Below are 16,590 nucleotides of genomic sequence, written 5' to 3' on the forward strand. Positions count from 1 at the left end.
ACAGTACGGTTTGATATGGAAAAACCATAAAAAAGTTTAACAGTCATTACATTTAATGTGTTAGGGGACAACCTTTCACTGGAATTAAAACTGTAATAAGAAAACCTCCCTGAACTAAAAGAGCACTTGAAATTATATGCTGGACAGGCCAGTAAGGAGATTCTACAACATCTTCTCTAGTATTTGACATTCTGTAAGAAGTACACAGCATTTCATTATTAAAAACAAACCCAAGGGGAGAGGGTTTAGTCCCCAGTGGCTAAATTAATGTAAATTCAGTAGATTTTTAACTCTTTATTTACAATAGCGGTTCTCAAATCTTAGCAAGCATAAGAATAACATGGAGGGCTAATTAAAACGCAAGACTGTTGGGGCGCCTGGGTGGCTCAGTGGATTAAGCCTCTGCCTTCGGCTCAGTTCATGATCTCAGGGTCTTGGAATTGAGACCCACAGAGACCGTACATCCCCTTATCCCCGCATCAGGCTCTCTGCTCAGCAGGCAGCCTGCTTCCCCCTCTCTCTCTGCCTGCCTCTGTGCCTACTTGTGATCTCTGTCTGTCAAATAAATAAATAAATAAATAAATAAAATATCTAAAAGGAAAACAAAAACAAAAACAAGATTGTTGGGTCCCAACCCCACAACTTGATTCAGTAGATCTAATCTAGGGTAGGATATCAGAATTTGCATTTCTAACAAATCCCAGTTAACGATTTTTGGGTCTAAGGTCAGCATTGCTAGCATGAATGATAGGGAAAATAATGTAAGTGCACTAGAGAGAGATGAATCTGCTGGAAAGGACCCACACTTTTGTGAATCACCACTCCAGAAATCTGGTTTTAGTACTAAACTAAAAGTAGGGGAGGGAGGAGATAAAAGCAGAAACAGAGTTCAGGTCAAACTAATAACCAGTTTTAACTACATTAAACTATCTTTAAAATGCACCACTGGGACTCCTGGCAGAGCCAGTCTGAGAACCATGTGGCTCTTAATCTCAGTCAGGGTCCACAGTTCGAACCCTTCACTGGGTGTAGAGATCACTTAAATAAACAAATTTTTTTTAAAAATGCACTACAACTTCTCAGCTTACCGAATCTAATGTCAGTAACCAGTCAAATCCTAAAAAAGAATTTTTTGGGTCTAAAATTCCACAAAATGTATCTAAAATAAACAATTTCAACCCTAATGTACCGGGGATTCATAATATGGATTAGGACCTTATGAGGAAATGCCACTTCAATTCTTTTTCCTCACAGTTACATTCTAGCAATGCGGACCCTGCACCATCTCCAAAATATTGTCTCACCTCATCAATCAACCAAAAAACTACAACCACCAATGTGAGAAAATTTAATTTTAAAGATTAATTGCTGAACAAATAAAAAAATATACCTAAAAATATAAATCAAATAAAATTACATCACTATTATAGGGCCACTACACCACCACCACACACTAGAGCCACTACACCATTACTTACATTCAAATCAGGTATACACTATGATTTCCCTAAGTAGAAAAAGATACATAATCGCTCAGAAATGTTTAAGGCTTTTAAATGTACCTGTTAATCATAGAGCTCAGATTAAACAGTAAAGTTATCCATAAAGTCAAACCTTGTAAGCTAAATTCTCATTTCCCAATGACTTATTTTTAACATGCCTACACAAAAAATACCGCATGATACGTTTGGAGGAGCGTATCCCAAAGAAGCAGACAAGAGCAGTCCTCACCTCCCCATTTCATAATCCCATAGACTTTTTATTCTTTTTCAAGAAACTAAAAGCAAATATCCATTAGCCACATGTGGCTATTTAAGAATAAATAAAATTGGGGCGCCTGGGTGGCTCAGTGGGTTAAGCCGCTGCCTTCAGCTCAGGTCATGATCCCAGGTCCTGGGTTCAAGCATCGGGCTTTCTGCTCAGCAGGGAGCCTGCTTCCTCCTCTCTCTCTGCCTGCCTCTCTGCCTACTTGTGATTTCTCTCTGTCAAATAAATAAATAAAATCTTAAAAAAAAAAAAGAATAAATAAAATTTAAAGTTTAAATTCTCCAGCACAACTGCCACATTTCAAGTGCTCAACAGTCACATGTGGCTAGTAACTACTACACTGGACAGCACATACACATAGCATTTCCATCACTGCAGAAGTTCTATCGGACAGGGCTAATACACTAAAGGAAAAAAAGGATTATTAGTAGCTTTAAAGACAGAAGATTTTTTCATGTCAAAATGTTTACTACTGGCTTATTTTTTAAGTGTAAGGCTTCCAAAACAAAAGGAAATCCAGGCCTACCATTCTTTCTCCAGAATGTCAACTTTAAAACAGACCAAAAGGGTGCCAGAGCCTAAAAAGACTATGAAAATGTTAAGTAACATCTTTTTGGAAAGTTTACTAAAAACTGCCTAAAATATTTCATTGTAGAAACCTAAATTCCTTTAAGATTACTTTTGTAATTGTATCAAAAATAATTTTACCAAATGACAGTTTCTCTAATATCCAAAAGATATTTATAATTTCATGTTCAAAATGCACTGATTACTTAACTTCAATTTTAAGGAAATTTCCCGGTCTTATTAATAATGCCCTATGAAGATTTACCCTTCTCTTGAAACCATTTAGATTTTAAATGTTCAGGGGCACCTGGGTGGCTCAGTCGGTTAAGCTGCTGCTTTTGGCTCAGGTTATGGTCCCAGGGTCCTGGGATCCAGCTCAATGTCACGCTTCCAGCGCAGCGGAAAAACTGCTTCTCCCTCTCCCTCTGCCTACTTGTGCTCTCTAGCTCTCTGTCAAATAAATAAATAAAACCTTAAAAAAAAAAAAAAGTTCAAATGTTCTCCCTAAAAAATGCAATGTCATTAAATTACAATCAATTCTATCTACATGTTAAAACTTTGCCTTGGCCAATCACGAAGAGAACCCGATTTTGAATGTTAAAACTCCAGTAATAAAGCTTCCACAAACTGCCACGCACATAAAATTTGAGGGTCAAACTAGAAAGACAATACAACATAAGAAGTCTTTGTGTAAAAATGTCTCCAAGAAAAATATTTTGTTGGAAAAAAAATCCAGCATCTAAATACGAATTACAATAAAGCTATATAACTGACACTGATGGAATTCACCACAAAGCACATGGGAAAACCAAATAAAGTAGATATTTTGACCTACAAAAGTAACCCCCCCCTTAATTTAAAAAAAAAAAAAATCTAAGGGAGGCACAAATTTTGCATGTTATTGGAAAAGTTTTAAGGCTTAAACTATAAAGTAAAATGCATGCTCTTTTAGCATTAAAATGTGCACGTAAAATATAAAATAGTATATAATTCATACCCCCCCAACACGTGGAAACGTCCAGAATGTTTGGGAAGAGAGCACCCTACATTAGATACGTTAACAATTCAACACCGTCCCAATACTGCAGAGTTTAAGAACGAAGCAGTTAAAGGTGGGCTGCGCTGAGGTCAGGTGAGAAACATGGTTTACCGTTAAACGCACCCAAGTCTGGTTGCAACCAAGGAAATGATTTGGAAATTTTTTAAGAAGCGAGTCCGCTGGTTGGTCCTCCATGCCCAATGAAATTTCTGGTAAGACGAAGCTTCCGTTCCAAATTCATTATCTATTTCGCTTACAACACAATTCTGCCTGGAAGAAGTCTCACCCCAAAACGTTCCTGACCCTTGTGAGAATCAGAGAACTAGAACCCCAAACTGGGCCGGGTTAGCCGTAGCCTATGTAGCGCAGGGCAAGCGAAGCCGGACGCGCGCGGAGCAGAAAACGTTGGCAACAGCAACCAAAAAGCGACGGCAAACCGAGCCCACTAATCGGAAATTCCGGGCTAAAACGCTGCCCTGGGTGAGAGAACAATCCAACGCGGCGGGAAAAACAAGGACGCGAGGCGCCGCGATTTTCACAGGCCATAGCACAGGCCTCAGCTGGGACAAGAGCTTTCTCCACCGCGGCTGAAGAACGTGGACTGCCCGCGGCGCCCCGCTCCTCACAGGGGCCTCCCTTCACACCCCCTTCCCCTCATATCCCCGCCAGCCAGGAACTACACTCACCAAACGGATGAAGCCGAAGCCACGGTCCCGATTGATGAAGACCTCGCTGGGCTCGCCGTAGCGCTCGAAGAGCCTCTTGAAGTCCTCTTCCGTGATATCTGTGGGTAGGTTCCCCACGAAGAGGCGGCAGCGTTGCGTGTACGTCTTTTCGCCCGGCTTGAGGAAGCTCTTGATGTCAATGGTGAATCCCATCTCTTCATCGGGGTGGTCCTCCGGAGCCACCGGGGCAGGTGGAGCCGGCTCCCCAGCCAGCGCGAGGGCCATGGCGGCCGATGGCTCGCTCTCGCCTGCGGCAGACTCAAGAGCTCGAAGGCGGGCCGGGTTTTTCTCAATGCGTACTTGCTTCAGGTTTCCCCTTAACATCATCTTAGTGAGTTCAATTCAGATGCCGGATATAATTCTAGAGCTATAGCTGTATCTCTATATATACCTACAAATACGGAATATAGAAGGAAAAAGTCAGAGAAGACAGGTCGCTTAGCGCGCTGCCCTGCCTGGTTAGGATCACCGCCACGGTAGCTGCACGTTCAAAATGGCGCTGCCACCAGCCGCAGTTACAAGAAGAGACGCCGGCTGTAAGTCCCGCCCCTCCGCAAAGGCCGACGCCGGAGCCAACGCGCCTGCGCATTATTGCACGCCAACGGCACGATAACATGCGCATGAGCACAATATTACATGAGCTGCAGATGCAAACCATCTCCTAGGCTACGCTAAATGCGGTTTCCCACCCTTCTAAATTAGCTGACTGTTGGGTTGCACTTATGGGAAAAATGGTTATATGTGCACCAGTGTGTGAAAACACAATGATCTGGGGAATATCCATATTATTTTAGATACCCAGCTCAATTCTCAATGACTGGAAAAATGAAAACTTGCAAATTTTACGCATGGCATTGAATAAGAAGATATTTCCCGGTGATTGAAACACCTCAAAACATTTATTTCTGTCCGTCAACAGCAAGATTTTTATTATACTTACTGATAAAACTATCCATTCTATAAAATAATTATACTGTTGATTATTCGCCTCAGAGAAGGACTCCATGAAATTGCTTATGAAATTCTGAACTCCTATAGACCATACTCCATAACAAGGGCCAGCAAATATTTTCTGTAAAGGGTCAGACTGCAAATATTTTAAGATTTGTGAGTCATGCAGTGTCCGCCAAACTACTCAGTTCCGCTCAGTACGTCTCCTGGGACATGGGCAGGCACTCCAGTGAGTGTTAAAAAGAAATGAATTCACTCTCTGCAAAACATTTCAGTAGTTTCTCATGAGGTTAAACATATGCTCACTTAAGAAGAGCAATCCCACTTCTAATTATCCAAGTGAAATGAAAACTTGTATTCACACAAAAAACTACATGCAACTGTTTATAGGGGCTTTATTTGTAATCAAGAAGAACTGAAACAATCCAAATGTCCAAACTAGTGATAGGTAAACAGCGTGACTTTCATATAATGGAATATGCTCAGCAATAAAAAGGAATGCACTACAGAACACAGATCATTGGTTGCCAGGAGCTGGAGGTGGGGGGTGATTACACAGGGACACAGGGAAATTTTTGGAATGATGAAACTATATTCTGAATGAGGTGGTGGCTACACAATTGTATGTGTTTGTCAAAACTTGGTAAACTAAAAGGGTCAGTATTACTGTATGTAAATTATGCCTTAAAATTTTTTTTCAGGGCGCCTGGGTGGCTCAGTGGGTTAAGCCGCTGCCTTCGGCTCAGGTCATGATCTCAGGGTCCTGGGATCGAGTCCCACATCGGGCTCTCTGCTCAGCAAGAAGCCTGCTTCCCTCTCTCTCTCTCTCTCTCTCTCTCTGCCTGCCTCTCTGTCTATCTCTCTCTGTCAAATAAATAAATAAAATCTTTAAAAAAAATTTTTTTTCAAAGATTTTATTTATTTATTCGACAAATACAGATCACAAGTAGGCAGAGAGGCAGGCAGAGAGAGAGGGGGAAGCAGGCTCCCCGCCCAGCAGAGAGCCGGATGCCGGGCTCCATCCCAGGACCCCGGGACCAAGACCGGAGCCAAAGGCAGAGGCCCTAATCCACCGAGCCACCCAGGTGCCCCTAAAAAATTTTTAACTATTCAAAAATTTAAAAATAAAATACCATCGAGACTAATCCCTATTTACCTTAGTTGGCCATCCAAATTCTAATCACCCAGACTCTAATCCCTGTGTAGGTCTATAAATTCCTGAGTCTAACTCAATTCCCCACACCCCTCTCAGTTGCCCCAAAGTCACCTATTGAGTGCTTGGAAACTCACTGTTTGTAATCAGCAAAATCCCCTATTTTTTATTTTTTTCTTTGAACATCTTCACCTTCCTGCTTTAACTGGAATATGGTTTTCCTCTGAAGATTGCTTCCCCAACAGCCCTCCCTAAAAGTGGACCTTTTTCCTACCTCCCATGTGTCACTGGATTTAAGGATGAGGCACAGACATTCTTAATGATCCCTTACAAGCTGGAGAACATATCCCCTCTCCTTCAGCAAAAATCCCAGCTCCAAAATTCTCATGCCAACATAATCATGAGCTTATGCTCCCTTTCCTGCTCTCCCTCTTCTTTACTCTCCCATCCCCCCCATAATAACTTTTCACCACTCTTTAAATTTACAACCACAAATGTGAGGTAGGAATACATATGAATGCATAGCCAATATTGTCAATTTTTGTTAACTTTGCTGAAGAAAAAGGCACAATCAGAATAAAATTGCCTCACTCGATCAGCACCAAATCAACTAACCTAATTTCATATGTAGCCTTCCTTCCTGTAACAAGAATGAATTGCCAGTGATCCCCTGGAAGGCCAACCCATGGGATAGCATCTTCTTTCCAAGCACATTGCTTCTGCAGTTATCTAGTCACCTTCCCGAGTGATCAGCCACTTGATCTGTATTCAACTGTGTCCATCTGCAAAAGAAAACAAACTGCTGATAAAACTGTCACCTTAAAAAAAAAAAGGAACGAAAAAACCCCTTTCTAGACCTATGTTATCCTTTAGCTATTTCTTTACTAGAAAGATAGAAACAGAGAAAGAAGAAGAATTGTCTATATTTTGTCTCTATTTGCTAATTTGATATCTCCTTAAGCTACATTAATCAGATGTCTGTCCCCACATTGTATTCCTCTGAAACCTCTCTTGGCACAATGGTGACAGCCTCTACTTTACCAGGTGCAACAGTCAAATCTCAGACTTCTCAGCCCCATTTGACATTGTAGACCCGTGCCTGAGTTTCACCATATATAATTTGGTAATAGTACCTACTTAACAGAGTTATTGTGCATAATAAATGAATTACAGTATAATCTTTGGAAAATATTCTGATACCTTAAGTGTTATTATTGGTCACTTTTCTCATATCTTCTGGAAACACTGTTCTGTCCTCTGTACTATCATCTTCTCCTCATGTTCTTACACCTCACTGGCCACTCCTCAGGCATTATATCTTTCTTAGGAATCTTTAGTATGTTAGAGAGCCACAAGTCGAAGTCCTTCTCTTTTCTTTAGCTATATTCATTCCCTAGGTCAGGCCATCCACATCATGGTACCTCAGAAGCATTAGAGCATCTTTTCTAAAGCTCAACACTATTTGCATTTTGTACCAAATAATTATTTGTTGTGAGCGGATGTTTAGAAGTGTGACTGGCTCCTACCACCTAGATGCCAGTAGCACCCCACTCCCAGCTGTGACAAAGCAAAACCTGCCAGGCATTATTTCAATTGTGTTACACTTATTAACTCATTAATCTTCATAACAATATCTTCTTATTGTTGTCACTTTTGTTTTTGTTTATTTTTTTAAAGATTTTATTTATCTGTCAGAGAGAGGGTGAAGAGAGAGCACAAAAGCGGGGGGAACAGCAGGCAGAGGGAAAACCAGGCTCCCTACTGAGCAAGGAGCCCGATGAGGGACTCAATACCAGGACCCTGGAATCATGACCTGAGTCTAATACAGATCCTAACCGACTGGGCCACCCAGGAGTCCCTATTGTTGTCACTTTTAAACTTCATTTTTTACTTTTTTTAAAGATTTTATTTATTTATTTGACAGGGATCACAAGTAGACAGAGAGGCAGGCAGGTTGGGGGAAGGTTGGGGAACAGGCTCCCTACTGAGCAGAGAGCCCAATGCCCAATGCGGGGCTTGATCCCAGGACCCTGGGATCATGACCTGAGCCAAAGGCAGAGGCTTGAACCCACTGAGCCACCCAGGTGCCCCTAAACTTCATTTTTTAGAGCAGTTTTAGATTCACAGCAAAATTAAAAGGAAGGTACAGAAATTTCCCATTTACTTCCTGCTCCTACATATGCACAGTTTTCCCCATTATATACATAACCCACAAAAATGATACATCTGTTACAGTTGATGAACCTATATTGACACATCATGATCACACAGAGTTCAATGGGTTTCACTCAGTAGTGTGTATTCTATGGGTCTGGAAAAATTTATGGTGACATGTATCCACCATTACAGTATTACACAGAGTGCTTTCTCTTAATTGATTTGAAAGAGACAGAGAGAGCAGGACCAGGGGGAGGGGCAAAGGGAGAGGAAGAGGGAAAGCAGACTCCCCTCTGAGTGGGGAGCCCAATCAGGACTCAATCCCAGGACCCTGAGATCATGACCTGAACAAAGTCAGACACTTTACCGACTGAGCCACCCAGGCGCCCCATAGAGAGTACTTTCGTTGCCCTAAAACTCCTCTGTGCCCCTCCTATTCCTCCCTCTCCCCAACCAACCTCTGGAGATCACTGAAGTTTTTATTGTCTCCATAGTTTTACCTTTTCTAGAATGTCATATAATTGGAATCATATAGTGTGTAGCCTTTTTAGACTGCCTTCTTTCACTTAGTAATATGTATTTAAGATTCCTCTGTCTTCTCATGGCTCAGTAGCTCATTTCTTTGTAATATTGAATAATATTCCATTGTCTGGATGTACCACAGTCAATTTATCCATTCACTTACTGAAGGACATCTTGGTTGTTTCCAAGTTTGGCAGTTATAAATGAAGCTGCTATAAACATTTGTGTGCAGGGTTTTTTGTTTTTTTTTTTTTTATTATTTGACAGAGAGAGATCACAAGTAGACAGAGAGGCAGGCAGAGAGAGAGAGAGAGGGAAGCAGGCTCCCCGCTGAGCAGAGAGCCCGATGCGGGACTCGATCCCAGGACCCTGAGATCATGACCTGAGCCGAAGGCAGCGGTTTAACCCACTGAGCCACCCAGGCGCCCATGTGTGCAGGTTTTTGTATGGATATAAGTTTTCAACTCCTTTGGGTAAATAGCTAGCAGCGAGATAGCTGGATTTTACAGTAAGATTATGTTTATCATTTAAGAAGCTGACAAATTGTCTTCCAAAGTGGCTATACCACTCTGCATTCCCACCAGCAATGAATGAGTGTTCCTGTTGCTCTACACATTTGCCAGCATTTGGAGTAGTCACTGTTCTAGATTCTGACCATTCTGTTACGGGTATAGTGGTACCTCATTTTTTAGTTTGCATTTTGCAGATAATATACCATAGGGAACATCTTTTCTTATGCTCATTTGCCATTTATATGTCTTTTCTGAGGTGTCTGTTAAAGCTATTGGCCCATTTCTTAATCAGATTGTTATTGTTGAGTTTTAAGAGTTGCTTGTATACTTTGGTAACAGTCCTTTATCAGATGTCTTTGGCAAATATTTTCTTGCAACCTATCAGCTTGTCTTTTTATTCTCATGACTGTATTTTGCAGAGCAGAAGTTTTTCATTTTAATGAAGTTCAGATTATCAGTTCTTTCTCTCATAAATCATTCCTATGGTGTTATATATAAGAAGTCATCACCATGGGTTGCCTGGGTGCCTCAGCCAACTAAGCATTTGCCTTTGGCACAGGTCATGATCCCAGGGTCCTGGAGTCAAGTCTCACATCAAGATCCCTAGTTGGTAGGGAGCCTGGTTCTCCCTCTCCCTCTGCCACTCCCTTTGCTTGTGCTTGCTCTCACTCTCCATCAAATGAATAAATAAAATCTTTAAAAATAAATAATAAAAAGTCATCACCAAATCAAAAGTCATTTAAATTTTCTTCAATTTTTCTTCTAGGATTTTTAAAGTTTTGTGTTTTACATTTAAGTGTATGATCCATTTTGAGTTAATGTCTATGAAGGTTGTAAGGTTTGTGTATAGATTCTCTCTCCCTCCTTTTTAATATGTGAATGACCAGTTGTTCCAGCACCATTATTGAAAAGATAGTCTTGTTCCATATATTGCCTTTGTTCTTTGCCAGCCGATCGGTTGATCTTTATTTATGATGGCCTATCTCTGGACTCTCTATTCTGTTTCATTGATCTATTTGTCTACTCTTCCTCTAATACAGTATTGTTTTGATTAGTGTGACTTAATAGTAAGTCTTAAAGTTGGGTACCATTAGTCCTCCAACTTTGTTCTTTTCCTTCAATATTGTATTGGCTATTCTGGGTCTTCTTCCTCTCCTTATAAACTTAAGAAGCAGTTTGTACATATCAAAAATACACTATTTATTGAAGCGACTGTCTTTTTTCCACTGTATATTTTTTCCTGCTTTGTCGAAGATTATTTGACCGCAGAGTTGAGGGTACATATCAGGGCTCTCTACTCTGTTCCACTGGTTGTGTGTCTGTTTTGATGCCAATACCATGCTGTCTTGGTGATCACAGCTTTGTAGTAAAGCTTGAAATCAGGCAACATGATGCCCCAGTTTTGTTTTTCTTTTTCTTTTTTAAAGATTTTATTTATTTATTTGACAGAGAGATCACAAGCAGGCAGAGAGGCAGACAGAGAGAGAGGAGGAAGCAGGCTCCCTGCTGAGCAGAGAGCCCGATGTGGGGCTCGATCCCAGGACTCTGAGATCATGACCCGAGCCGAAAGCAGCGGCTTAACCCACTGAGCCACCCAGGCACCCCTTGTTTTTCTTTTTCATTTCCTTAACAATTCGGGGTCTCTTCTGATTCCATACAAATTTTAGGATTGTTTGCTCCACCTCTTTGAAAAATGCCAGTGAAATTTTGATCAGAATGGCATTAAAAGTATAGATGGCTCTAGGCAGTATAGACATTTTAACAATGTTTTTTCTTCTGATCCATGAGCATGGGATGGTCTTTCATCTTTTTGTGTCTTCTTCAATTTCTTTCATGAGTGTTCTGTAGTTCCTAAGTACAGGTCATTTACCTCTTTGGTTAGGTTTATTCCCAGGTATCTTATGCTTCTTGATGCTATAGTAAATGGAATCGATTCTCTAATTTCCCTTTCTGTATTTTCATTGTTAGTGTATAAGAAAGCAACCGATTTCTGTACATTGATTTTGTATCCTGCCACATTACTGAATTGCTGTATGAGTTCTAGTAGTTTCATGGTGGAGTCTTTTGGGTTTTCCATATAAAGTAATATCATCTGCGAAGAGAGAGAGTTTGACTTCTTCTATGACAATTTGAATATCTTTTATTTCTCTTTGTTGTCTGACTGCTGTTGTTAGGACTTCTAATACTATGTTGAACAAGAGTGGTGAGAGTGGGCATCCTTGTCGTGTTACTGATCTCAAAGGGAAGGCTGTCAGCTTTTTCCCATTGAGGATGATATTTGCTGTGGGTTTCTCATAGATAGATTCTATGAAGTTGAGGAATGTTCCCCCTATCCCTATACTTTGAAGCGTTTTAATCAGGAACGGATGCTGGATTTTGTCAAATGCTTTTTCTGCATGAATCGAGAGGACCCTGTGGTTCTTCTCTCTTCCCTTATTGATTTGTCCTATCACATTGATTGATTTGCGAATGTTGAACCATCCTTGCAACCCAGGGATAAATCCCACCTGGTCATGGTGGATAATCTTTTTTTTTTTTAAGGTTTTATTTATTTATTAGTCAGAGAGAGAGAGGGAGAGAGAGCACAGGCAGACAGAGTGGCAGGCAGAGGCAGAGAGACAAGCAGGCTCCCCGCTGAGCAAGGAGCCCGATGTGGGACTTGATCCCAGGATGCCGGGACCATGACCTCAGGCGAAGGCAGCCGCTTAACCAACTGAGCCACCTAGGCATCCCGGTGGATAATCTTTTTAATGAACTGTTGGATTTAATATACTGTTGGATCCTATTAGCTAGGATCTTGTTGAGAATCTTAGCATCCATATTCATCAGGGATATTGGTCCAAAATTCTCCTTTTTGGTGGGGTCTTTGCCTGGTTTGAGGATCAGGATAATGCTGGCTTCATAAAGAGAGTCTGGAAGTTTGCCTTCTGCTTCAATTTTTTGAAACAGCTTCAGGAGAATATGTGTTATTTCTTCTTTGAAAGTTTGGTAGAATTCCCCAGAGAATCCGTCAGGTCCTGGGCTCTTGTTTTTTGGGAGGTTTTTGATCAAGGTTTCAATCTTGTTACTAGATATCGGTCTATTCAGGTTGTCAGTTTCGTCCTGATTCAGTTTTGGAATTTTATAGTTTTCTAGCAATGCATCCATTTCATCTAGGTTGCTTAACTTATTGGCATATAACTATTGATAATAATTTCTGATGATTGCTTCTATTTCCTTAGTGTTAGTTGTGTCTCTCCCTTTTCATTCATAATTTTATTTGGGTCTTCTCTCTTTTCTTTTGAATTAGTTTGGCCAATGGTTTATCGATCTTACTGATTCTTTCAAAAAACCAGCTTCTAGTTTCATTGACGTGTTCTACTGTATCTCTACTTTCTATCTCACTGATCTCTGCTTTAATCTTGATTATTTCCCTTTTTGTGTGTGGAGTTGGCTTAATTTGTTGTTGATTCTCCAGTTCTTTAAGGTGTAAAGACAGCTGGTGTATTCTGGATTTTTCAGTTTTTTTGAGGGAGGCTTGGATGGCTTTGTATTTTCCCCTTAGGACCGCCTTTGCTGTTGGTATTGTATTTTTAAAAAGATTTTATTGATCTGAAAGAGAGAGTGAGAATGTGAGAAAGGGAGAGTGAGCATGAATGAGGCAAGGGGAGGACAGAGGGAGAAGACAAGCAGACTCCCCGCTGAGCAGGGGACTCCCTCAACTTGAGGCTTGATCCCAGGACCCCAGAACCACAACCTGATCCGAAGGCAGACACACAACTGACAGAGCCACCCAGGCTCCTGGTATTGTATTTTTTATTTCAAATTCCACTTCATCACTCTGGTACATAAAAAAGTAATGGGCTTTTGAAAATTAGGGCTTATATCCTACAACCTTGCTATGATTGTTTATTAGTTTTTTGTCAATTCTTTCAGATATTCTACATACACAATCATTTTATCTGCATACAAAGACAGTTTTATCTCTTCTTTCCCAATCTCCACATCTTGTATTTACTTTTCCTATCTTATTGTATTATTTAGGACTTCTAGAATAATGTTGAATGGCAGTGGATAAAGAGGATATCCTTGTCTTGTTCCTGACCTTACTAGGAAAGCTTTGAGATCCTTACCATAAAGTATGATGTTAGTTGTAGGTTTCTTATAGATATTTTTATCATACTGAGGAGGTTACCATCAATTACTAGTTTACTGAGAGTTTTTATAATAAATGAGTGTTGGATTTTGTCAAATAGCTTTTTCCGCATCTATTGATAAGACCATGTGATTTTAATTCTTTGGATTTTTGATGTGATGAATTACATTAATTGATTTTTGAATGTTGACCAACCATGCACACCTGAGATAAACCCCCTTGATTCAGGCAACTGGGTGGCTCAGTTGGTTGGGCATCTGCCTTCAGCTTGGGTGGTGGTCCCAGGGGTGGGATTGAGCCCGGCATGTAGCTTCCTGCTCAGCAGGGAGTCTGCTTCTCCCACTGCTGCTCCCCCTGCTTGTGCTCTCTCTGTCAAATAAATAAATAAATAAATAAAATCTTGAAAAAAAATAAACCCACTTGATTGCAATGTACCACTTGCTTTACATATTGTTAGATTAAATTTGATAATATTTTGTTGAGAAAGTTTGCAGCTATGTTCCTGTGAATTATTGATTTGAAGTGTTTTTTTTTTTTTCCTTGCAATGTCTTTGTCTAGTTTGGGAATTAAGGTAACGCAGGCCTCATAGAATGAGTCAGGAAGAATTCCTCTGCTTCTACTCTCTGAAAGAGATTATAGAGAATTGGTGTAACTTATTCCTTAGACATATCGTAGAATTCACCACTGAACCTAACTGGGATCAGTGCTTTTTGTTTTGAAAGGTTATTAACTAATGATTAAATCTCTTTTAAAAGATACAGGACTATTCAGATTGTCTAGTAGTGTTTCTGTGATTTTTGGCAGACTGTGTCTTTCAAAGAATTAGTTCATTTCATCTGGGCTATCAAATATGTGGGCATAGAGGGGTTCATAGTATATCTTCATTATCCTTTTAATATCCATAGGATCTGTAAAGATGTCCCCTCTTTCATTTGTGATATTAGTAATTTGTGTCCTTTCTCTTTTTTCTTAGTTAGCTTAGCTAGAGGCTTATTGATTTGATTTATCTTCTCAATGAACTAATTTTTGGTTTTATTGATTTTCTCTAGTACCTGCTTTTCAATTTAATTGATTTCTACTCTAATTCTTATTTCTTTTCTTCTGCTAACTTTGGATTTAATTTGTTTTTTCTTTCTAGTTTTCTTACATGGAAACTTAGATGATTATATTATTTAAATTTATACATTCAACACTATAAATGTTTCTCTAAGCACTGTTTTTACTGTATCCCAGAAATTTTGGTAAGTTGCATTTTCATTTTCCCTTAGTTCAAGTATTTTTAAATTTCTCTTGAGATTTCTTCTTTCACCCATGTGTTATTTAGAAGTATACTATTTAGGGGTGCCTGGGTGGCTCAGTGGCTTAAAGCCTCTGCCTTCAGCTCAGGTCACTCTGCTCAGGAGTGAGCCTGCTTCCCTTCCTCTCTCTCTGCCTGCCTCTACAATTTTTATTCTTTTAAATTTGTTAATGTATATTTTATGACCAACAATGTGATCAATATTGGTGAATGGTTCATGTGATCTTTTTTTCAGAAAGGGGTAGGGATGAAGGAGAGGGAGAAAAAGAATCCCAAACAGGCTCCACCCCTAGCACAGAGCCTGACACGTGGCTTGATCTCACTACCCTGAGATCATGACCTGAACTGAAATCAAGATTCAGATACTCAACTGACTTGAGCTACCTAGGCACCCCCAGTCCATGTGATCTTAAGAAGAATGTGTATTCTGCTATTGTTGGATGGAGTAGTCTATTGATGTCAATTATATCCAGTTGAATGATGGTATTGTTAAGTTCAACTACGTCGTTACTGATTTTCTGCCTGTTGGATCCATCCACTTTTGATAAATCCACTTCCGATAAATTGTTGAAATTTCCGACTGTAATTGCCAATTCTTCTAGTTCTCCATGGAGTTCTATCCATCATGTATTTTGATGCTCTGTTGTTAGGCATATTAAAAGTTAAAGATTGTTATGTCTTCTTGGGGGGAAATTACCCCTTTATAAATATGGAATTCCAAGAAAAATGAGAGGTGGCAGAGTAGTAAGATCTTGAAGTCACCTCCTCCCATGGACACAGCAGGGCTGTGTGACTCTATATAGTGAAACTCTCTCTGGGAACAACCTGAAAACTAGCAGAACAGTTCTCCCACGGCTGAAGATATAAACAAAAAAACCAAAGCATTGGAGGGGCAAACACACTGTCTAATCAGGAACCAAAACCCTGCCATGGCAACCCATAAGCAGGAGGTATGTCACTGGCACAAGGGTACTTCCTGAGGAGTGAGAGTTCAAGCTTCACATTGGGTAACCCCTGACCTGGGGGATCCAAACCAGGTAGATGAGTTACCATAATGTCTGGCTAGGAAAATGAACGGGGCTTAACTCCAGGAGAGCCAGAGGCCTAAAGGAAACCAAGACTCTACTCTTAAAGGTCTTGCACACAATCTCACTCCCTCCAAGACCCAACACAGAGGCAGTAGTGTGAAGAGAGCCTGGGCCAAAAGTGAAGACTTATTAACTAATTTTAGGGCATGTGCCACTGGCACAGAGATCTGTAGAAATTTTCTCTGGGAACAGAAAGCTTATGGGTGCCATTTTTCTTGCCCTCTTTCAGCCTACTTGACTTCAAACTGATGAATACCAGTTCTGACACTTCACATCTAACATACTAACACCCCTCAAAAAGCAGTTTTTGGGAGCACCTGGGTGGCTCAGTCGGTTAAAGCCTCTGCCTTCGGCTCGGGTCATGATCCCAGGGTCCTGGGATCGAGCCCCGCATCGGGCTCTCTGCTCAGCAGGGAGCCTGCTTCCTCCTCTCTCTCTGCCTGCCTCTCTGCCTGCTTGTGATCTCTGTCTGTCAAAAAAAAAAAAAAAAGCAGTTTTTGCTCTGCCACATCCAGTGGGCACCTCACCAGGGAACACCACCCCTCCAAAGCAATTCCTGCTCTCACAGAAGGAAGGCCACCCTGGCGCAACAGGACACCCATGCCAGTCATGGCCAGACCTCACAGTCAGTCCTGCCCACCACTGCATCTGCTGCAGTCATGGCCCAATCACAATA

At 40.7% G+C, this 16,590-nt stretch overlaps 2 protein-coding genes across 3 annotated transcripts in view; both read right to left on the minus strand.

The window, feature by feature from the left end:
- Positions 1-4,618, minus strand: part of PSPC1 (paraspeckle component 1) — a 73,255-nt gene extending 68,637 nt beyond the window's left edge. Inside the window, exon 1 of one of the 2 annotated variants that reach the window (XM_047722838.1) lies at positions 4,060-4,618. In XM_047722838.1, the coding sequence (XP_047578794.1) occupies positions 4,060-4,425 (366 nt within the window). In that variant the 5' untranslated portion in view covers positions 4,426-4,618. The remainder of the gene's footprint in view (positions 1-4,059) is intronic. The other variant, XM_047722837.1, reaches the window with a different exon arrangement.
- Positions 4,619-6,395: 1,777 nt separating this feature from the next.
- ZMYM5 (zinc finger MYM-type containing 5) overlaps positions 6,396-16,590 on the minus strand; it is a 76,886-nt gene continuing 66,691 nt past the window's right edge. The window contains exon 8 of the mRNA XM_047722846.1: positions 6,396-6,984. Within this exon, the coding sequence (XP_047578802.1) occupies positions 6,952-6,984 (33 nt within the window). The 3' untranslated portion in view covers positions 6,396-6,951. The remainder of the gene's footprint in view (positions 6,985-16,590) is intronic.

This window comes from Lutra lutra, chromosome 3 (genome assembly GCF_902655055.1).
Source record: "Lutra lutra chromosome 3, mLutLut1.2, whole genome shotgun sequence".
Taxonomy (NCBI): Eukaryota; Metazoa; Chordata; class Mammalia; order Carnivora; family Mustelidae; genus Lutra; species Lutra lutra.